Below are 25,074 nucleotides of genomic sequence, written 5' to 3'. Positions count from 1 at the left end.
GCCCCACTTCTTTTCTCCACAAACACACACACAAAATCTATATTTCATATATATATATATATATATATATATATATATATATGTACTTTCAAAGCAAAAAATACTGAAAATGTCAAATTTCAGTATCTCAAGATGGAACTATCGAAAGTGAAAATCACGAACCACGGAAATTGTCCCAGGACAAGTAAACACTTGCCCAAAATCACAAACTACATACCACACCATCATAAACCTACCTAGGTGGGGGGCTATGCCTCCCACACCCCTCCTAACTATATATACCAATTTCGGGATCACACTAAAGTGGGAAAAAGGGCATATCTCCCCATAATGGGCAAGTGTTTACTTGCCCTGGGATAATTTCCATGGTTCGTGATTTTCACTTCTGATATTTCTGTCTCAAGATACTGAAATCCAACATTTTCAGTATTTTGAGCTTTGAAAGTGAAACTATATATATATATATATATATATATATATAGTAACAAAGTAACAAACTGCATCTGGATTTTCCTCACCTCCCACTCTTACTCATTGGTGATGACATGGCACTTATACTGCTCAAATAAATCCTTCAAAGCTTTATAAAACCAACTTCAATCAGACTTCCTCCGTCTGATTCATAGTTTCACAGATTAATGTAACTGTGCAATGGTCAAGACCTATGATAGCACAGACTCCACATTCATAGAATACACCCTATTTCCAAACCAATTATCACTGCCTAAGTCGAAGTGGTAGTCTGTTCCAATTCTTTATAACACTTAATGTAATACATTTACCTTTTTTAATAGTTTTACAAGACTGAAGTTTGTAACTCATTTCATTCTTCCTTAAATTCTTACTAAGACAGGATATCTCAGTACTTGGTCGTGACAACAATTCCAGATCATACAATGCTTTATACGATAAACACTCTCTACCACACAACCATCTATAACACACCAAGTATAGTTTTAACTTGATCAAACAATGATTATAGGAAAGTCCCTTTGACTGTAAAATACTTCTAGTAAAGTTTCTCTGGACACTTTCCAAAAGCCTTACTCCAGTTCAAGAAGAGACACAAGATAAGGAGTTATATACTGAAACTGGCCTAACATAACTAATGATTAGCTGTTTTAGAGCTCTAGTAGACGTGTTCCTAAGTAATGCTAGAACACACAAAGCTTTTTTTTTAAAATAACATAAACGTGATCTGTGAAAGTTATTGTATCTGACATAAGAAAGCACAAGTCTTTATATTTATTAACAACTTTTAATTTTGTGTTTCTAAAACATAAAGGATGGTTAATATTAGCTGAACCAGAAAACATAGCCCTACTCTTATCATTAGTGATGTCCGTACCTAGCTTCTCCAACCTCAAAGTTAGTTCCCTCAAATTAGTATTAAATAATAAATAAACACTATGTGATGTTAAACAAACACCTATTTTTTATGTCATCCATGTATCTGGAAATCCAAAATGTTTGTTGGTAAGAAAAGAAAGGCAATTAAAAAGAATTGGATCAAGTACCAAGCCTTGTGAATCACTAGATCAACGACAATAAAATTACACTCAGTTCAACCAAAACAAAAACATGCTGTTCAGGACAAAAAAAAAAATTAAGCAAAGCTACCACCATGCTACAAATCACTGACCACAACAATGTCACTCAAACACACTAACTTGTTTAAATACTAGGGACTTTTGCTACACCTTCTCTCAGCTTTCCCCTACACTTAGACAACATGAGAAAGAAAGAACATAAACCCATTACTTTTACGGGGCTAACATAATCTCCCATTCCTTTCAATCCCCTGAGAGCTGCAATTGGAAAAGGTATTTTACTATCCCATGTAGTTATATCCGTTACTTAATAGCATATGCCTCAAAACAATATCACACTTTTATTCAAATACTCACCAGGACAATATGTAGGTTCATCACACACTCACCAAAAGAAGAACACCATTACAAAATACTAAAAGGAAAATGGCTTCCTATAAAATAAAGGCCAGATGTCCTTTTTGGAATACAGCAGTTTACACTACAACAAAACCAAACGTTTTCTCAACTATCTTCCATAATAATATAAGACTCCACAACCTTCAACCTTAGAAACCTTGAGCATTCTGCACCTTTATTACAAATCCCCTCAAACTAAACTTCAATACACAAATCACTCCTTCTCTGTAGTAGGTCCCAGAATCTGGGCATCCATACCAACTTCACTGAAAGCCACATTCCCTAATCTAAAATTCCATTCTCAGCTGAAAATGCACATCCTGAAAATGGTAAAATTCCAATTTAATCTCTCAAATCACATAACCTAATCAAGCCATAAACTTCCACTTACTAACATGTTTCCCATTCCACCTGCTTTAACCCCTCCATTGTTAAAACTCTTGATAAACCAATACACTGATAAAGTACTTCAAACACTAGGTCTTTACTCTAAGCAGTCTGAGCCACCTATAACTGTCTGTAGCAATGCAATGTAATCCATGTTTTATAAACCTGCTCACCTGTGTATAACCCTGCAAAAATTGCATTTATGTATCCTTACCTCTATGACTGTAAATAATTCCTGAATATTCTCAAAACCTGTATAATTGTATATACTTCGCCACTTGCAATGTACAGTATCTCTGCAACTGTCAAATTTTAATGCTTTCCTAGGCTGACATGGAAATTATTTACTGGAGATTTGTACTCTATCCAAGTAAAACATTTAAATAAATAATTCATGTTTTCAACCAGCAGTGACAAATAATAAGCTAATTTCACTTGCACAACTATGCCATCATCCAACAGTACCTCATGTGGATCTTGATATACAACAAGAAATAGTTTCTCTCACTTTAGCTATGTTATCCAGACTGGAAATATATCAATGGGCAAAATTAGAGCACAAGTCAGTTAAATGTTCTTATACCAAGATAGTTATATTGCATTTAGAGTTCTGGCACTCAGTCTGAACAAGGGCTGGAGCTAGCACAAGACAACTTAGGCAGCTGCCTAGGGTCCAGTGTTGGTGAGGGGCATAAATCTTTGTCTCCACTTACATCTCCCAAACAGATTACCGAGGGTCCACTCATCTACAAATTGAATCTACTTGGCTGCTCTGTTTAGCTCCATTTCATTTGTTGTCCGAAATGTAGAGCAATCAAGCCAATGAAAGTAGTGGTGCAGAAAGCATATTCCTTTGTTTTAGAAAAATCAGATACCAGCTTTTTTCACAAGAGTGGATAGCAGCTCATTCCAGGAGCTAAATTTCAAAATGGAAAACTTCTGAAAGCAGACATATGTAAGTGCATGTATGCATATGTGTGTCTGTGCATGGACTTCCATGGCAGAACATCTTAAGTCATCTTTCCCATGGAATGACTGGTCTTCTCTGAGTCAAGAATGAAAGCAAATCCAGCCTTTATTATACTTGCTTATTCTTCCAAAGGTAGGATCATAGATGTGTAAGGTTTTGCTATTGATTACTATTTACCTCCTAAAACATCATCAAGGATTATAGTAAACAATACCAGTTAGTTTTATCATTCAGAAAAGCACCTGTAATTTAGTATGCCCTGTCCTCTTTTTTTTTTTTTTTTTTTTTTAATTTATTTATTAACCAGGTAGGAGCAACCCAGAACCACTGCCTGGTTAAGTGATTTAAGCAGGCAGGCAAAGACAGAAATAATCAAACCCTGCACGTTTAACTTCAGGGAGCTGCTTATTAACAGCTTAGAGACTTAATTCCCTGCACTAACTGCCCGACTCTTACTGGAATTCTTAATTTTCTGCTAAATCATTGAAAATTATAGTCAATAAAAGCCAGTCATTGGTTTCATAGGTTTTTTTGTTCAGAAAATGCATGTGCATGCAACACCTGTTGTTTTGTTAACTTTTTAAGTGAAGTAGAGTTGTCTGTCCCTTAAGGCTCTGTGCTGCTAACAAACTGCTTCCTGTAGTCAAAAGTACAGAGTTTAAATTATTCCACCTCCACTTGCCTACTGTGTGACTTTGAGCAAGTCCCTTAACCAGACACTGCTCTTTGGCCACTGCTGAAAATGGGCACTTTTGTTTACCTGATTAACATAATATATAAACTATTTAAAATGTGCTCCTTTTTGGACCTTTGCCCTCCCATTACTTGTAAGTTCGCTCAGAATTACTGAGTAAAGAAGATGGGAGGTATTTCAATCTGCTCTTTGTACATTTTCAGGCTTTCTAGCAAATTGTTACAGATTACAGTTACAAAATATTATCAGGCATGTGAGTTTATATTTTGTATGCTTTGGAAATTGTTTGTTAATGCAAAGCTTGTTAATTTAGCAGTGTTCTACATACTTAAGAGACATATGTAAAATCTGTTTCTGATTTTGAGTGTTTTTCTTCCATTCTTGAGCTAAGAAATTGAGTGGGCACAAGAGAGTTGCAGTGGGTTGCATTACATGGTTCTCAGAAGAGGGAGCTGAACTACACTTCTATGTCTCTACTTATGTATCAGTTCATTTATTTGATTGCAAGCAAACATCTGAAGTGTACGCAGTCGTATAACGGACTGCAACTGATGGTCACATCAGTGTGCATGTGTGTGCGTAAGGAAGGAACTGATTGTAGTAAACAGTAGCATCGTCATATGACTCATGTTCTTTGGGTATGATCCTTGGTTTCCTTGTTTTGTTGACTATGAGCTGTTAATGGGATGCTTCTTGTTTTGCAGGCCTTGATTCCATCGGCCTTTGTTTGTCTACTGTGGGGCTCTGTCCATGTCACTTCACCAGAAAGTGTTCCTGGTATGTCTCTGAAAATGCAATACACATCTGTCTTTTGAATTCCTACACTGTTCACATATCTGCTAATTAGTGTTTCTCTATATGCTGTTTGACTGGATCCCAACAAGTCTCTTGTAGTTTAATGGGCTGTCACATGCATATTCAATAATTTTTATTTTTATTTATTTCATTTGTTTACTGGGTAATGTCCGACTGGGCACAAGACCCTTTTTCAGCGGAGGCCCGGGGAGAAAAACGCCATACATGCATATACATAGCTACTATATGTAAACAGTCTTGAACAATAAAGACGTACATATATATATTATTAACATTGAACATAGAAGAAAAAATCAGTCAAGTAATAACTAAATAGCACACTTCACAAATTTAACTTAAATGGAACAGTTTGAGAAGAGTATTTACAGCATGTGTAGTAGTGAGTACAGTGTAATACAAGAGCACTGTAGTTGTAAGACAACACAGAAGATTGTGTTTCCAATGCTAACTGAGAATGAGGGTTGAACCTTGTTAGCGAAGGGAGATAATAGTTGTAGCTGTGAGAAAGAAATAGATTAGGGTGAAATAGAAAGGGTGATGAGATGGTGATGAAAGGGGGAAAAAGGGGTGAAGAAAGAGTGAAGATAGGGGAAGTGGGTGGCCTAGCCAGGGGTGTGGTAGGAGCAGAGCCAGTGTTTAGCTAGATGTTCCTTGAGGAGTTGTTTGAAGTCCTGAATGCTAAGGTGTTTAGCTATTGGTTGAGGGAGGGTGTTCCAGAGTTTGGCAATTTTATAGGAGTAGAGGGCTGTGCCTTGTGTGTTGTGGGGCTGGCTAACCTTTAGCAATAGTTTATTTGAGGATCTTAAGAGTCCATGATTGTTGTTGGTCTGGATTAGACTGGCTAGGGATGGGCAGTTGTTTGGTTTGTGTATAGCTTTGTGTGCCATGGACAGTTGGTTTAGTGTTTGAATGTTTGAGAGTTCTAACCATTTGAGTTGTGTGAGTACTGAGCAGTGGTGGGATCTCTAGGGGTGGGCAGTAGCAAATATGGCAATTTTGTTGTAGCATGATTCAAGATTACTAAGATCTGATTTACAAATGTTTGTAAATACCTGGGAGTATAGAGGAGGGTGGCGAGAGTTGTGTGTGGGCAGTGACTAGTCTGGCACTATCTGTAAGGTAAGGTTTGAGTCTATAAAGGGTGCCTAGTTTACAATGAACTTTTCTGATGGTGAGAGAGATGTGGGTATTGAACCTTAGGTAATCATCAATTGTGACACCTAGAAGTTTGGTTTGGTTAGTGGGTTCTACTTTGGTTCCATTTGTGGAGAGGATTGAAAGTGGGGTTAGACATGTTTTGAGTTTATTATAACTGAAAACAATTAACTTGGTTTTGTTAGGGTTTAGTATGAGCTGATGTTTATCAAGGTAGTTTTCTATGTCCTGTAAGGATATTTGCATGGTAGTTTGTAGTTCCAGATTAGTGTAGAGTCATCAGCGTACTGGACTATGGAGGTTAGTTGGGTTACAGCGCTGAGGTCATTGGTAAAAATTGTAAAGAGTAGGGGACCAAGTATAGAGCCTTGGAGTATGCCAACAGTGATGGGTAGTAGGGGGACAGGGTATGCTCCCACTTGGTGGCCTGCTGATAGTTAGAGAGATAACTATAGAACCAGGACAGGGCTGATGAGTTACGGCCATGGAATGTTAGTTTATTTAGTAGGATTTGGTGGGAGATGGTGTCAAAGACTTTTGACATATCAAGAAATATAGAGGAGACCATTTACCCATCGTTAATGAGACTCTGTATGGTGTTTATGAAAGATAGGGCAGTGCTGGTACTGTGTTTTGGCCTAAAATCCGTGCTGAGAGGGAGAGAGGTGGTTCTGATTAAGGAGGTGGGTGAGGAGTTGGGAGTGAATGCATTTTGCTAAGATCTTGGCTAAAGGGGAGAGTTTGGTTATTGGACAGTAATTGGTTAGATCTTTAGAGGGGCCTCCTTTGTGTAGTGGAATGATGTGAGATATTTACGACAGCTGGGGGATATATTGTTCAGAGATGCAGCGATTGATCAATACTGATATGGGATAGGCAATTGAGGGGGCAGCAATTTTAAGGTATTCATTAGGTAGTTGATCAGCAGCTAGACAGCAGGGTTTGAGCTTGGAAAGGAGTGATTTTATGTAGTTAGTTCAGACTGAAGAGAAGGAGAAGGTGGTGGGGAAGTCAGAAGAGGGATTGGGAGCAGTGAGAGGTTGAGCAGTCTGACTACCGAGACATGATGAGATTGAGTTAATAAAGTGGGCATTGAATTGAGTAGCTGTAGGGACAGTAGTCTTGAAGGTGTCAGGAGGAGGGGTTGGGCTATATCCTGGGTTGAGAAGATTGTTAATGTTTTGCCAACATTTCTGGGGGTTGTATTGGAGTTTTATTTTACATGAGAGGAAGTAGTTTTGCTTGTCTGTTTTTATTTGTTTCTTAGCCTTGTTGCAGAGCTGTTGATCTATTGTGTGTTTTTTAATATTTTTGGTGGTGTGATAAGCAGAGCATGCCCTGTCTCTTAGTTTCATTAGTGTGGTGGTATCTTCAGTTAGCCAAGGTATGTGCTGAGTTTTTGCTCTAATTTTTCTTGTGGGTGCTAGATCATTAAGGATTTTAAGAAAGGTATTATTGAAGTAGTGAATTGCCTGATCAAGTGGGAGGTTTTTAAGAGGCGACCAGTTAGTACTCTGAAGTAGGAGGTTGAAGGTGGAGGGGGAGAAGCTCTTCTTGGTCCAGACAGTTTTGTATATCGTGTTGGTTTGTGACTGAACTCATTATCTATACAGGGAGGTAGGTAAGCGGTTATTGAGAGAATCGGGAAGGCAGCCTGCTAAGTAACCTAAATTGTGTTTGTTAGTCAGTATCCAATCTAAAGTGGACTGCTTTTTTGAGTGTTTATCTAAACGGGTGGGGCAGGATATGGTTTGGGAGAAACTGAAGAGGTTTAGGAAAATGTAGGGATTGTTGGAGTTGCATGTGTGCCAGTCCAGGTTGAAATCTCCTAAGATGATGGCTTCCTGGTTAAAAGTGGTTGAGGTCCAAGACATAAGATTTTCAATCACTGTGAGGCTGTTTCCAGGGGGGAGGTAGGCGGTTATGATAATAATAGTTTTGTTAGGGTTTATTGTTAGGCATGTTGTTAGAATTTCGGAGCTGGGAAGGTCAAATGGGGCACAATTCAGTAACTCTATTTTGAGTGTGTCTTTATACATAATGGTGACTCCACCTCTTTCTGTTTGGTCAGTCTAATCTAATTATGTTGTATCCATTTGTAATAATTTCTTTGTCTTTTATGTGGGGCTTTAACCAGGTTTCTGTAATTGCTGCAATGTGTGGTAGGAAGGCTTTAAGGGTTGCATGGAATTCAGTGATTTTATTTACTATACTACAGTGATTAAAGTTTATAAAGACTAGGTCAGAGTTATTGTTTTTTGGAAGTGGGTGGTGGTTAGTAGTGTGTTGGCTTGGAGAAGGAGTAGGGTTGGGAGGGGAATTGGTAGAGCAAGGTGGGGTGTGGGTTAGTGGCCCTGGGTTGGGGTGGATGTCAGCCTGGAGCTTAAGCTGTGTTATATTGTAACGAATGAGATGTTTGATTGTATTGGTGAGTTTAACATATCTGTGTGTTGAAGGATATGTACAGTTAGTGGGCAAGTGTTTGAAAGGTGGGAGGAGAAAAGTAGTTGTGTTGTAGAGTTGAGAGCTGAGGGCAGTGTGTATGTGGGTGTGAAATGTGAGATTTGGGGGAAGATAGTCTATTTTCTAGTCTTAGAGTATTTTGTTTAGTTTAGTAAATGTCTGTCAGTGTTTATTCAACTGAAGCTGAAACAAGTTTTAAATTAAATCTAAGCTTTTGATCACTGTAAAAGTAAAGAAGAATATAGTATGCACACTGACAGGTTATAGCAGTGTTTTATGTTAAATGGTGAGAGACATACAAGTAATGGGATTTTGGTATAGATGAGTGATGGTCTATTACTCCATCTAGGGTCACATTTGACAATGATCCAGCTACAATAATGATGATGATGATGATGATGCAAGGGTCTATGTCTGCCATGCTTTTTATGTCCATTATCACATTATCAGAAACATATACATCCGCAGACTTTATTCACCCAAACTGCACCAAGGAGATAATGTAGAAAAGGACATAAATTACTTTCCATTTGCATTTTATTTTACCAATTGATCCCATCCCATAGCTGCAAGCAACGTAAATTGAAAGTCCCCGTGCATTTAAAATCAGAAAGTTCACAACTGAATTTCAGATTTCCTGTGGTTGCAAAGCCATCCAGCATCCAGAGGGATTTATCCCCTTACTTAATATAATGAGATCTGAGAATGCTGCACCTCATGGAAGGTGGGATATTTCTGCTTGCTTCATAAAGTGTATAGTTTCACATGGAGCAAACAGTTGTAAAAATGTCTGCTGTAACTATTGTACTACAGCGAGAGTCAGGAAATATTTACATTTGTACACTATGTGTTTAATATTCACAGTGAGTTACTGTGGGTGGTATGACCCGACTTCCACAAAGTAACAGTTTAATTGTGTGGAACAAGAAAAAGAGCAGATGGACAACAAAGTACATAGGTTCATAGGTAGGTACTAGGCTATTGACCCAAGGGCCTACGTAAGCCTAACCAACAAGGTTCCCTGGCTTACACCACCCAAGAAAGTTATTTTCCTTGACATAGATGGGTAGCCTGTTCCAGAGTATGGGAAGTCTCTGGGACAGGAATCTATCCCTCCAGCATGTCCTGTTTATTGTGGTGACAAGGTTTAAAGTCCCTAGAGCATGTAGCTCGGCGGGATTGGTATTTCTTTAGGTGTAGTATGTCCAACAGCTCTGGGTTTGACATAGCTTTATATGTTAGGCAGAGATCACCTCAGAGTAGGCGATATGCTATGGAGTAAAGCTGGAGTTTTTTGAGACGGTCAGTGTAGGGCATTTGTTTGAGGCCAGTAATCCTTTGTGAGGTACTTCTGTGGCCTTTCCAGCTGCTACAGATGTCTTGTGAGGTACATTCCAAAAGGGGCATTGTACTCTATTAATGGGTCTAATGAGTATCGAGTAGAGGGGAACAATGACCTCTTTTTTTCCTGGATGAGAACCCTTTTATAATGAGGTGTGCCACGTAGAAGGACTTCCTGACTACTGTGGCGATGTGACTATCAAAGGAGAGACTACTGTCCACCTGGGTCCCAAGGTCTCTTATCACACATTCGGTGTGAAGTAGATTGCTGCCTATGTGGTAGTTCATGGGTACAGAGATTTTACCAAAGGGGATGATGCTGCACTTTTTGGCATTGAGCTTGAGGCCATGGCTCTGACACCAGGCATCTGTCTCAGCGAGGCCCTTCTGTAGGATGTCCACATCATTTGGGACTTGACTATGGCTCCTAGTTTGCAGTCATCTGTGAACTTTGCTAACCAGAGGCCTTCTGTGTTAGCCTGTACTTCAGAGAAGTAGATACCAAGCAGGAGACATCCCAGGATGGAACCCTGTGGTACTCCACTCGTCACTGCTTTGAGGTCAGATTTGGAGTCTGCAACTTTTACAGTGTGGGTTCTGTCATTGAGCCAGTTGGCAACCCATCTTGTGATGTAGGGATTTATACCTAGTTTAGTGAGTTTAACTATAATTCCAGAATGGGAGATGGTGTCAAAAGCCTTGGCGAGGTCAAGATAGGCTGTGTGAACCACCTTACCCTCATCTACGGCTTTGGTGACTGCCTCAAAGAAGTTGATCAGGTTCAGGAGGTATGATCTGCCTTTCACAAACCCAAACTGGGTGGGATCCAGAGTTTGGAGGTTACCAATGTCTTTGTTTATAAGTTCCATGATGATACGTTCCATGGCCTTGCAGACCAGGCTCATCAGGCTAATAGGTGAATAGTTCCCAGGATCAGTAGTTTCTCCCCCTTTGTGGAGTGGAATAACTGTTGCTGTGTGCCATTCAGTGGGAACAAAGCCTGATGCGAGGCTATTATTGAACATGGTGCTTAAGTGAGGAGCCAGTTCATTCTGAAGTTCGCGTAAAACGCAGCCTGGGATGTTGTCCGGTGCCATGGATGCTGTATTTTTGGCTTTAGAGAGTGCAGCTTTTACCTGCGTAGTTGTGATTACAGAGACTCTGCATTCTTCCTGTATATATATGGGACCTTTAGGGGATGAGGGGGGGTAAAGTTAGCACTGAACCTATCTGCCAGGATGTTGGCAATATCAGTTGCTTCTGTCATTTTCATGCCGTTGTGCTGTAACTCAGAGCAGATCTGGGTGTTGCCATCGAGATTCTTGACATAGCTATAGAATGCTTTGTGGTTGCCCTTAGAATTAGTGGCAATTTTGTTTTTGTAGCTAGCTTTGGAGGATCTTATAATGGATCTCAGCTTCTTACTGAGACTGACCAGGGAGCTCCTCCACTCATGGGATTTTACTCTCTTTTGCAACTGTTTCTTCCTTCTATTGTACAGTTTGTTTATGGCAGGGGACCACCAGATTGGCTTCCTTTTTTTGGAGGATAGCGTCTTGGTTCTGTTTGGGATAGTACGATCCATGCACTCGTGTAAGTGCTTATAGAGTGCATTTGTGTAGGATTCAGCAGTTGTAACTGTATTGTCCATCTGCATGGGTGTTCACCACTTCTGTCTTAAGAAGCATGAAGTTGGCTTTGGAGAAATTTTTTTACCACGGTTTCCTTAATGGAGGGGTGGGGGCGGGATGTGGATATCAAGGGAGATTAGCTTATGGTCAGATCGGACCAACGAGGAGTTGACTTGAGGTGTGGAACACCGGTCACTCATGTTGGTAATATGGAATGACTCCAAGAAGAAGATGGAGAAAACTATAATTTTAAACAACCATGGTCACTGCCTTAAACCTACACACACACACACACACACACACACACACACACACACACACACACACACACACACACACACATACATGTATTACATAAGTGCATTGAAAAATGACTGTATGCAATTGGGATGCTATCATATTGCTGCATGGCTATCTTGGGAAGACTAGCACGTGGCTATCAAATGGAAGCAAGTTTTATAAATGCAAATTTTGGATGAAAATGCTGTATTTGTCAAGCAGAACATCTGCACTGTGGACTGCTCATTTATCTGTGCTAGGCAGGGTTGCCAGACGTCCCTATTTGGGCGGGACTGTCCCGAGATCAGCAGCCTGATCCCAAGTCCCCCTTATGTTTGTTTGTTTTCAGCTTTGATTGTTTCTTTTTTTTTTTTTTTGTTTGTTGGTTTGGGGCTAATGGGCAAAAAAACAATCAAAACGTGACAACACTTCCTGTTCCCTCCGCATTTGATTTTGTCCATTTTGATATGCCCCCGTATGCCGCATTGGGCCAATCAAAAAAAAAAATCGCTAAGAGCAGCTACTTGTGCGTAAAATGTAACTGCAATGCATTAAAAACGTAATGCTAGTTCAGCTTAGTGCAGTTTTAATGTGTTGTTCTTTCCGCACACAAAGACCTTTCTTTTTTTTTTTTTTTTTTTCTCACTTGCACCGTGCCGAGACCTTTTTTTTTTGTCCCTACCTGGCTGGTCGGAAATCTGGCAACCCTGGTGCTAGGGCCAGTGCTAAAAGGGATAGACACCTAGCACAATGTGACAGGCTCAATGGATTTGCAGTACTAATTTGTATTTCTGCCTGCTTGAAGTCTCACACATTTTGTGTAATCATGCACATCTATTTCCAGTAGCCATGAGGCCTGCTCACTACTTGATCTGTACAACTTGTGCACAAACCTTGCTGTGGAACTGTAGCAGTCTGGTAATGGTTTGCAGTTTCAGCGCAGGCACCTTGCCTAAAGCATGACTGGTTTAGGAATCCAGGCCTATCACATGACTTACATTTCCACAGCACTTCCCTTAATTTAAAATCAGTCTGCTATGTGGTCTGAAGGGCATGGCAAGTATTAGACGTCTAGCTGCATACATACGGATGTTATGTCTGGGATCTGTAAAATAAACATTTCAATGTGGAGGCTTGCAATCACAAGAAATCACTGGATAACACTTTTTCCTCTGTGAATCAGTTATTCATTGTGAGTTGTGTTGTTCTAGGCTAAGGAACATAATCTAAGAAATTCAGAGCAAATACGTAGAGTAAAATGTGCTAACATCTTACCTTTGCCAGGGCTTATTTTGTGAAATAAAGCTGCAGAGACTCATGTTTGCATTGTAGGTATACCTAAATGAAGCATAATTACACAGCTTACCTGCAGAGACTCATGTTTGCATTGCCAGTATACCTACATGAAGCATAATTACACAGCTTACCTCAGGGCAATAGTCTTGTTTCTGTCGGGGTGTCATTATGAAGTTGGTCATCAACACAAAGGAGGTATCGCCCTGAAATAAAGCAGTAACATTTAACAGCAGTCAAATAGTTCATTCAAGTATTTGAAGAGCAATCATTAGTGTTTTCTATATTTTTTGTAAATGTCTTTTGAACAGCATGTATATTTTTAGCTATTGTTGTCATTTTCACTGCCATCACAGGAGAAACATAACAAAATGTGTTTCATTAAACAGTGAACTAGCAAATAACTGATACATCCAGTTTCACTTTTGTATGTTATGGTACCTTGCACAGTGGCATTCAAAAGTTCTGCACTTCCATAATTTAATTTGTTAAAAACAAATGTCGCATGGCTATAATAAGATAATACAATAACCACCTTTCATTCACATATACGGCTATTATTAATAAATGAAGAATATAGTCAACATCTTATAACAGAAAAAGGGACATAATCTGACAGTTTTAGCAGGGGTGATCTCTCTCCAGAGTCAACATGGAAAATTGCAACATTTATGTTCCGTATAATAATATATTCTTATTTAAAAGTTACACAGCCTTGGGGAAATAGCAATTGCCTCTTTAAGGTACTGTATCCAAGCAACACATTAGCACCCAATCCAATGCAACCTCAGAGTTAGACTACATTAGTGAGAATGTTGAAGGTACAGGAAGCTTAACTACTTCAAAATAGTTAGTTTCTCTCTTCTGTAGTTTGGGCTTTTGTGCTTGAATTTTGCAGGTCCTTGTTTTTCTTTCTGTTTTTGACTTCATGTTACTATTTTGAACATTGTTTTTACTTGAAATGTATTTATTATTTATTTATTGATTGATTTATTGACATTTGATTACCGGGAAAGACCAACTGGGTAGGTACCCATTTTCAGCAGAGGCCCAGGGAGAAAAGCTCCAAAGTATTCCAAAACATAAGACAATAATTTTTACAATCTTCAAAAATAATACAAAAAGCAACAACAATTTAAATAATTACAGCAAATTAGACACAATACAAAAACATTAGTTAAGAATATATGCGAGTTATATGACAATGATTTAATATTTAGAGAAATTAAAGGTAAGTTAGTATAATACAAACAGAAAACGCAACATGAAGTGTGAGAAAAATAGGCTTATGGTGTATTTAAAGAAAAAGCCGGGAGAAAAATTGCTAGAAGTCGGGAAGTGAGTGAAGAAGGAAGAGTAAGGAGATGTAAAATATGAATACGGTGTTTGTTCGCATTTAATGATATAGTTTATCCTGGTGCTGAGCAAGAAGAGAGCCAGAAAGAATATAATACCCCTTTTGGTATGTATTTGGCTGGCATATGACCCAGCTCAGGAGACCATAGCATTTCCTTACCAAAAAAGAAGACGGGCATGCCCTTAAGTTACCCTTTCCATCACAAAGAGCTTTCACTCTTCTCCATTTACCGCAAACTATCAAGAAGAGATCTTTGCCTTACCTACACAGCCTCGAAAGATCCAGTCTTATGTATCCTCCTACATACCCCCAAAACTAATACCACCCTAAACACCTGCTCAAGAGACCTAAACATCCACCGAGGCATGCAAATGGGATCTTTTGAGGGGATAGATGGATAGATATCTTTTACAGACAATACCTCTTTTATAGAATAGACTCCCTTAGAGGTTGAGCAGAATAGCTCCATGATACTTTTTAAGCATAACCTGGATTACTGGCTGGAGAATCATAAGTATGCCCCAGGTGTGGTCAGTCCAGCTCTCATGCAAATGGGCTGGAACTAGGACTGGGTATTAATTCATGTATTTGTAAATGGATTGGCTTGCTGGCTAGGTTACAAATGTTCCACTGGCTCAACAGCCTATTATGAACCAAGGAACATACTGCAAATTCTATTAATTTGTTCTTCAGCTGTAACAACCTGGTGTCAAACTATCTGCTATAGGAGATAACAGATAATGCCTGCACTAACTGTACACAGTATGTACTCAAGAACATCCCTACCACATTTCTTTGCACTTTCTAGTAACTCAGAAAGATTACACTAAGTGTACATGTAGTCTACACTTTGTGTTAAACTTTATAAACCCCTGCCAATATTTAAAGCTACAAGGATATCAGTAGGAAAACTAAAATTAGGAGGAAGAAGGTGTGAGTTATGCTTGTGTTGTCTGTTCACTCAGAATGGTGTACACTTAATGCAGGCATTATTGAATCTCACTGTTTATTTGCTGCAATAGTAACATAAGTGTTATATTTGGTATATAATGCAGACTTCGATGATTTATAATGTATGTAGAACCAATTGAGTATCATTCCTTTTCACACTGTTACATACAGTTTATTTATATAAGGCAACAGAACTTTAATACAGCCCAATCTGATAACATAGGACTAAGTATAATGCTGGCATTTTCAACAATTGCACTTTATGCTTTAGACATTATGTATTTTTTTTTTTAATTTTGCAGTTTAGGATTCTTAAATCTGGTCCTTTAATCTAGTTACTAACTACATATATCAGTTCCTATATTAGTATATCTTGCACAGAATGAAATATATCTTAATGAATTATAGCATTTATAATTACATTTTACATTTTCATACTTTTACATTTTATCACCAGATCAAAGTGACATTTACTTAAATTTACATGCATGCATCTATACATGCTGAGACATACTCAACAGTCAGAAAGTCATACTATATACTTATAAATCGTTTACTTTCCCTATATAAAATTGTGGCCAACAAGGTTACCATTTGAAATGTCAGGACCTGCTAGTGCAAGTCCCGAAATGCAAAGACTGAATGGCCAAAGATCTGACTTGTATATATTAAGTCTGAGGTGCCATTTCTCAGAATATTCACTTTTCTCCGAGGTATGAGGATCTCGGAACTGGTATATATAAGTCTGGGAAGTTTTAAGACGAGTGATTTTTGAGATTCACTCTTCTCCTTTGTTTTCCGTCTTTTTATCGGCTTTTCAGCAGTTGGTATTTCAATAGGAGCCACAATTTATACATCTTACATCTATCAGTTTCACATCCCCAATTGAGTCTTTATACTCAATATAGGTATCACTTGGAAAAATTCTTAGTTTATTAATCAAAACAGAAGAGTTTGCTATGCGGACTCTGTTAGTATAGATGTTGTTACTCTCACTATGGTGCAGATGACTAATTTTAACATAGTCAACATAGCACGGAGAAGCTGGCTATGATGGGTAGGACTGGGCTGCTAAAGCCTGAATATCCTACACTGGGAGAATGAGTTGGGTCCTTCTTCTGCATGAGCATCCTCTAGGAAAACCAAATGGCTAACCCCAGGTGTACAATCACTTTCACTGCTTTAGTGCGATAAAGTTATGCTAAGACAGCATTTAGTGATCAGTACTGAAGGCATTGCATGTTTAGCACACAAAACAGCTTAGGGAATGACAGCTTTGAAGAAAAATCCCCATTACTTGTAGCTGATGGTAACAAAGTACCCAAACCTCACACACCACTGCACCACTGCTATTAAGGAGAATAAATGAGCAAAATGGGACCTCTGAGGAGGATTGATAGTCATCAGTTTGCTGTCAAAGAAAACAGAATATTAAAAAATAAAATGGCCTATTAGCTCAGATGTCTTCAAAGGTCACAACAGAGGATACCAACAAGTATCACACCTAATGTTTTATTAACCATTTGATTGTTTTGGGTTGAGAATCCAAAAAAGCATGCAGGTTCTTTAAGGAATAATCAGTGGTAGTAGTGGTAGGCTCTGCAATATTTATCAATGAGTGCTACAGTTAGACAAGGACACTAAAGCCAAGTGGTGTAACAAATGGGGAAGCAAACAAATACCAGAGAGCCCACACTCACCATTGATTATTACTGTTTTTCTATGTAACAAATGGGAAGTAAACAAATACCACAGAACCCACACTCACCATTGATTATTACTGTTTTACTATGAAACAAATGGGCAAGTCAACAAATACCACAGAACCCACAGTCATCATTGATTATTACTGTTATACTATGCAACAAATGGGAAGTAAACAAATACCACAGAACCCACACTCACCACTGATTATTACTGTTACACTATGTAACAAATAGGAAGTAAACAAATACCACGGAACCCACAAGTAAACAAATACCACAGAACCCACATTCACCATTATTACTGTTACACTATGATACAGCATTACTGTTTTTCTGAACTTTCTGTTTGGCATATTTTGCACATTTGGTAGATATATACATTTAGAAAAAGAGGTCATTCAAGTCTTGTCAATGCTTCATTCTTCATTTATTCTATTTTATTGATTTTATTTGCTTTAGTAAATTATTTCAAAATACTATTTTTATCCCACCTCTTTATGTAATGCAAAAGAGAAGTATCCCCTTCTCCCCTATATTCATTATTAAATTCATTATTTCAGCATGATTGAAAGATTACTTTAAGATATTTTGCTACAAATTTCTTTTAGCAAGTTGCTTAATATCATTCGTAAGGTGTCCTTTCTCATTCTTACACTACTACACATACACACACACACACACACACACACACACACACACACACACACACACACACACACACACACACACACACACAATGTTCATTCTGATGACTATGGTTCCACTGTAATTATTTTTTATTTTAACAGATTATGTTGTGAGAGGTAAATCAGCATTGGATGCCCTATATACAAAGCACTACAGCAATCCTCCATATGCTGAGTGTGAGGGGCTGTGTGTGCTTATGCTGTGTATGTGTGATGTGCATATCTTTACAAACAGCTAAATGTAAACGAGTGTACATTGCGAGTAATTATGTGACTGTGTGCGTGAATAACTACTTCTTAAAAAAATAATAAACACAAGCTGAGTACAGAGAACAGAGTGTAAACAAAAAAACTAACTGCAGAACTCTGAAAAGACTACTCTATCACAATAATTTTACCTGTTTTTCACCTTTTTAAAGTTTTGATGAAGTCTCATTCTTAATGAAAGAGACAAAAGTCTTCAAATATTTACAGTCTAATGATCCTTTTTGGAGGATTGCATTTAGTAGAAGTTCTTAAACAAAAATTATAAAGCTACTGTGTTAGGTAATAAAGACATGTTATATATTTCCATAAAGAAATATATTAGTAACTTAGTTACATAATTTCTTTTTCTTATGTATGACTATATGAATGTCTTTGAATTTCTTCTTCTTTAACATCTTCATTACCCTGTCCTCTCACTAAAGGCTACAATCTTTTCTAAAACATCTGCAACTAGGAAAGAAGAGAAATGAGCACAGAGGAAAGTTAGAAAATGACAGCCTTTTAGAAACTGTTTTCCTTAATGTCCAGAGCACCAGTCATACTCTATTCTGCTTCACACTTGCAGCACTAGTTGTGTGGGTTGGCTTGTCTCATTCATGAGTATAACAATTAAAATGAAAGACCACTTGCACTACCACTGTTACAATGTAACATAATCACAGTACTGACTTTGTAGTAACCAGTTCCACAACTAGGCAATGATGCAAATTAAATAAACAAGGCAATTGTTGTCAACCAATCAGCATTTAGAAATTTGACACCTCACTAATGGACTGCTGAGAGATGTGAATGTGAAGTTTAAGGTCAGTGTTACACAAGCAATAAGGCCCGACAGGGTGTGTGTTGATGTGTAATTAATGCCCATGCAGGGGTGTTATGAGGCCCAACACTGCAGGCGGATGGCCTCTACACCCCTGGAAGGGTATTAATTACACATTAACACACACCCTGAAGGCATTATTGTGCTTAGAGAATGGGTTCTCTGTAAAATTGTTGTGTTTTACTTACTTATATATTTTTTTAAGTTCTATTTTTTTAATATATTTTTGATGTAAAATAGTTCTTCTCCCTAATGTTTCATACTTACAGTAGTATATGTTAATGGTGTTGGAGAAAGCATTTTACATCCCAAATATATTAAAAAATTAAAACAGTATTTAAAAAAATATATAAGTAAAACACAAAAAATATATAAGTAAGTAAAACACAACAATTTTACAGAGAGCTCATTCTCTAAGGGCCGGCAGAGATCCTTCTCTCTTCACTCTCACTCACACATGCTACCAGGGGATCGTTGGTTCACCCACTCTCTCTCTCTTTCACACACACACACACACACACACACACACACACACACACACACACACACACACACACACACACACACAGTCTCTCTGCTTTCATGCACACATTCACTCACACAAGATTGATCTTACCCTCTTTCTCAATCTCTCACAGTCTCCAGCTGCTTTCATACACACATTCAGTCTCACTCTCCCTCCATCTCTCTCACACATACTCTCCTCTGCATACATACATGCATTCACTCAAAAATTGCTTTCTCTCTCACTCTCTCTCTCTCTCTTTCTGTCTCTCACACACACACACAGTCTTTCTGCTTTCATGCACGCATTCACTCACACATGCAGACAGAAACACACACACACACTCAATCAAGAGCTACCTTTCTCTCTCTTACTCTCATACATGAATACAGTCTCTCACACATGCTTTATTTTATTTATTTTATTTTACATTCGTTAAACTGCAAAAGCACCACTTAGTGAGTGTAAAATAATGGCTCGCTCTCACTTTCACTGACATGCATGCATACGCTCACACACACACATATATCTTTTTTGTCTTCTTTTTTTTTGACATTTTACACTTGCTAAACAGCAGAAGCGCTACTTAGCGAGTGTAAAATAATGGCAGCTGTTTCGTTTTCTGAGTCCAAGCTCCAGGGCAGCTTGATATGCTGCTGTGAAGTGGCGGACTCGTTCTTCTAAGTAGGTATTACTTGTACATCAATACACTGCTGGAGAATGTTCATTCTCCAGTAGGCTACTGATGTACAGTAAGCCCATTCTCTAATGGTCAGTGTTTGTTGCTTAAAAGAAGTGAACGTAATGGAGTAAACATTCCTGCATGAAGGTCACCAGAAAGAAAAGAGAGACACTGTGCCATTCCTATTTTTTAAGGACTGCTGAGTATTTTAGTCAGTATAAACAAAATAAGAAGTAAATCCGCTACCAAAGTCCACAAATCACCTTAAAAGTTTATTGAAAGCGCTTACAATAAACTTTTAAGGTGATTCGTGGACTTTGGTAGCGGATTTACTTCTTATTTTGTTTATCCTGTTTGTGGTTTTTCTTATTTTAGTCAGTAGCCAAGTCTTTTTCATGTGGGGCTATAAGAGATTTGATCACAGACACCTGTTTGCTAACAGGCAGCTTAATATAATCTATACTGCATTATAAAATGTATCTTTTATTGTTTATTTATCATTATTATTCAACAATTCCACAATTTCTCCATCATCTTCCCTACTACAATGGTACTGATACTTGGTCTACATTTTGATAGCATAGTCTTAGATCCATTTTTCCAGATGAAGACTACCTCTCCTTCACATTCCCTTACTGAGGAATTATTCATTAGTTTGGCAACTAAGTCAGAAAACTGTATACTACATTAAATGACAGTGGAAAGCTGCTGGCTCCTGCCTCAGTGATATACTTAGGTCTTGATTTTTGATTTAGCCTTTCATTTAGGTTTATCATAAATAAGTGCATCTTTTAGGCACATTTTTCCCCATGCCTGTGAATAACAAGCCTTTACAGTCAGACATAAGTTAATTTTTGCAGCTGCCAAGAGAATTCGTCACTCAGGCACCCATGAGGGTGCTTGTGCCATCAGTCTTGTTCCTTCTCTGATGGACCCCAAGGCACCCCTGTCTTCTAGCCTCAAGGGAGTCTAGCTTATCTCCAAGACTTGGACACTAAAGTGGCTATTTCTTCTGCCCTGTCTTCAGAACTATGTTATGCCCTTTCTACTAGCAGCCCACATCATTTGGAGTGAGGACTATAAGGTAGGTTTTCTTTAAGGCCCTTAACTTTACCTTTTTGGCTGATGTGTGCACCTACATCATTATTAGGGCCACTAATCCTCTCCCTATACATGCACTCTCCCAAGCATGTGCAGTTAAAGACTAACATCATGGAACTGTAAGCACCAACCCAATGTCCCCCAGTCATTGGCTACTGTTGTCATACAAGCATACACTTGCTTGGCAAGCAAATCATATGGTCAGGGCCACATTCCCCCCCCAAGAGTGCTTCAGTGACTACCACTAAATTCCCATCCCTACTTCCTGGCTCATCTACCCCTCCCCCACCAAGCTATTACTTGAGTACAGGTAATCTGGGTCATAGTCAAGGTTGTATGCCTTTTCATCACCAAACCAAGTTAGAAACTACTGCAATTTACACCTTCAGTAGAAAATTTCCATTGAACTTTTGTAAAAAAATACTTGCTCCATGGAACAGACGCACGGGTATAACTTTGTCTCAAGTGATCTAGGTTTGATTAGAAAACTTGGTGGTAGCTGAAACATTTAGTCACAGAGAGATCAACTGATGCTAGCACAGCAAGCTGAAGAGGTGCTGGGAGACTTCTGCCACAAAAGCTCCACCTGTGAGAAGGCCCAGGATTGCAGCACATGCAACTAGGGACTGTCATTCAACCAAGGATTGCATGCTCAGTGTAGCTGGAATCACATGTAATTAGAAGCCCACAGTTACACTTGTTCTTTTGTAGTAGTTGTTACCAATCACTGAGTCATAAAATGTTACCTGATGCTAGCTCTGACTTGTTTTTTCACAGTCACCTTCAAATTACCTCCAAATATGTTACTGTGACTTGCCTTTCACTAAATTTTCATTGTTCATGCCTTCAATAAATATTTGTATTGTCTTTCTTTCTGTCCTTGTCTAAGAGTGTGATGTCTGATTAATATCCCAGCAAATTGCCATCAATTAATGTGATGTCCAGATAATATCCAAAAAAAACAAGTTGAGCCAGCAAACTGTGACCTGGAAAGAACATTTATTAATTATAATAGCATAAAGACAAATGACCAGACCGGTTTCGGCTGGTGAAAAAACACAGCCTTCATCAGTGTAAACCAAAAAAGTCAAATGATACAGTTTAAATACATACAAGTGCAACTCCATTGGCTCATTTTCAAAATTGCTCATTGAGGCCAGGTGGGAACAATCCACCTAGTTTTACAATCCATTTCTTTTCTTTAGAATCTAAAATAGAATGCCATCCGGTTTTGTTGGATTTATTGCCCTTGACCATATCAATAATCATAAAAGTAAATTTGCAGTATGCACATTACAGTGTTTATGTTAAATGGGGAGAAATTGTCAAGTAATTGGGATACTGGAATGGCTGCAGAGGGGCAGGGCTGTGTATGGGGGCTCCATTTTACCATGATTTTGTGAAGGGGAGGGGTGTAAAATTCAAAGACAGCCCTGGGTGGCACAAACTCTAGCTATGCCACTGTCTAACTGATTAGTTATATTTTCCTAACTAAGAACACTATCCCTGATCTACACTAAATTATTACAACAGAGCAAAGGCAGACTTACAGTTCTTGGTGAGTACTTTTTGTGTATCCATTGCACAGTACATCTGTGATCAACTGACAACTGTAACTGAAGTCTGACAACTGACTTCAGCAGGCTCTTTTACAGACTAGCCTAACTGTCAACTGTTCCAGTTCTAATTTTCATTTCATATTTTTAAATTCAACCAAAAGCTGTTTTCTAAAAGTTCCTTCCTGTCTTTCAGCTTCTGATAATAATGCATAGCAACTATCAACATTCCGATGGCATCATCTGCTGATCAGTTGACTCTGAGACAGCTTGCATCTGGAATCTCTCTTCACAAACATGCAAAGTTAGAAATGTAAAGGGACACTGTTCAAGTCTTTAAAACATTCTGTTCAAACAGATCATAAATCAGCATGTAAGAACTTATTTACAATATCATAGCTAGTTATGCTGGCATACAATACACAGGTCAGTCTGAAATTATGTACAAAAACTCAGCCAGACATGCCAGCACAAATAACAGTGTCTAATTTCTTCACAAAGAGTTTCTAATGTCTTATGCATACAATGATGTCTTCTACATATAAATATAATTTTATGTCATAACTTATCTCCATATCTTTGTTTGTAACCTAAGCTTTATTTACAGTACATTCTACCCTCCCTCTAATTCACTTTTCCATCATTAGACAATGTATTATCTTGTGCAAAAAAGGAGCCAGCATACAACAGAGCACAATAAATCATTTATGGTTTATTATATTCAGGGTTGCCAAATTTCTGACTGGCCGGGTAGGGACAAAGTGAGGACCAAATAAAAAAGTGGTTCCACATTATACACAAGTAGCTCCATGTTTAACAATATTTGATTGGCCCATATGCCGGTATACGAGCCAATCAAAAAACTGGAAAAATGGAGCTGTGTTTAATGTGGAACTGCCTGATGTTCCGCATTAAACACAAGCAGCTCTGTGTTTAGTGATTTTTGATTGCCCCGTATGCCGGTATATGGGCCAATCACAAAAGTGAAGGGCTGTTTCACTGGGATTTAAACTGACAGTGCAGGACTCCGGATTGGGTTGCTGACCCTGGGACAATCCCGCTCAAAGAGGAACATCTGGCAATTATATTGAACTCAAAAAAGACAGCAAAAACAGGTTTATCAGAAAAGCCTTTATCAGCTACATATCCTTCACACACACACACACACACACACACACACACACACACACACACACACACACACACACACACACACACACACACACACACACACACAAACACACAAACAAGTATTTATCCTTAGTTAGCCAGGTTAGTCCAACTAGGCTAGTGGCCTCTTCTCAGTGCATTCCTAAGGAGATACTTCAACCACTAGGGGAAATTTGGCCAGGGCATCAGGGTCAAGGAACTCCCCCTATTCTTTTTATAGGTACCATGGGATCACTGCAAACTCAGACAGATGGGACCTCAGTTTAATGTCTCATCCAAAAGACAACACACACAAGAGTGCAGCAACCCCCCCCCCCCCATGGTGCACTGCAGTGTCAACAATCCAATCACTTCTTGGAGTGGGGATAGAACCCACAGCCTTCTGGCCTTCCAACACCAAAGGCAAGTGTACTACCTGTTGCATCACTGACACTGCTAATTTATCTAATATTTTAGATAATAAATGAAGTAACTTCATATTATGAAACTGCATCAATAATATAAAATTCAGTCACCATATATCAAAAAAATAAAAAAAACGTATTTTCAAAGGAAAGAAGATATTCAATGCAGAATTTCAAAGCACAACCACTGAATGAAAATAACATATAAAAATGCAGCAGGTATGCATATATCTAGACATCAAATACACATTATATAAAATAGCTAACTATTATTAGAATAGCATGCTTCTGAAAGACTTTGGTTCGGTTTACTCCAACATTAAAAATAGTCATTCAGCCCCGGAGGGAACAAAGCCCCTGGATTAACTATTCATATCCTTTATTTTCTATTCAAAAAATCATTGCTTTTGATTATCAGCTTGTCAATGATAGTAAATGCAAACACACATTGTGATATTTCAAAGCACATTTGTATAATGCATTGTTTAGCCTTCTGCAGTAAATGTCATTAAGATATTCCCTTAAACTAAATCTAAAAGGGTGTGAGGACATCCAATCACTATTGCTACTCAGTGATGAAAATGGTAAATCTTGTTGTTAGTACTAGAAAAAGTTTTGGTACACTACATGTAAACAGACTAGTTGCAAAGATGTATCCCCTGAAGATGTCCTGAAATTATGCATGTTTCTACCTAGTCTGTGGGAGGGTGTTTTTTTTCCTTTCCTATAAACAAACATACAGTTCTCAGGAAGCATTCCATGAGGAAATATATCTGCATGAATTCACATTATTTTTTCCTTGATCTGTGTTTCATAGGATACCTGAATTCCATAGCATTAGATCTTGATGTAAGCACCCTCCACACTACTTTCCCTGAATTAATTTCATAC

The 25,074-nt window shown here is 38.3% G+C and overlaps 1 protein-coding gene across 3 annotated transcripts in view; it reads right to left on the bottom strand.

Annotated features, from left to right (window-relative positions):
• P2RX1 (purinergic receptor P2X 1) overlaps positions 1–25,074 on the bottom strand; it is an 834,383-nt gene that overhangs the window by 509,707 nt on the left and 299,602 nt on the right. For all 3 annotated transcript variants that reach the window (XM_044082908.1, XM_044082906.1, XM_044082907.1), the window contains exon 3: positions 13,113–13,184. In XM_044082908.1, the coding sequence (XP_043938843.1) occupies positions 13,113–13,184 (72 nt within the window). The remainder of the gene's footprint in view (positions 1–13,112; positions 13,185–25,074) is intronic.

The sequence above is a fragment of the Protopterus annectens genome, chromosome 9.part0, assembly GCF_019279795.1.
Source record: "Protopterus annectens isolate FY-2018-M chromosome 9.part0, PAN1.0, whole genome shotgun sequence".
Lineage (NCBI taxonomy): Eukaryota > Metazoa > Chordata > Ceratodontiformes > Protopteridae > Protopterus > Protopterus annectens.
This window is presented reverse-complemented; position numbering and strand designations above follow the sequence as displayed.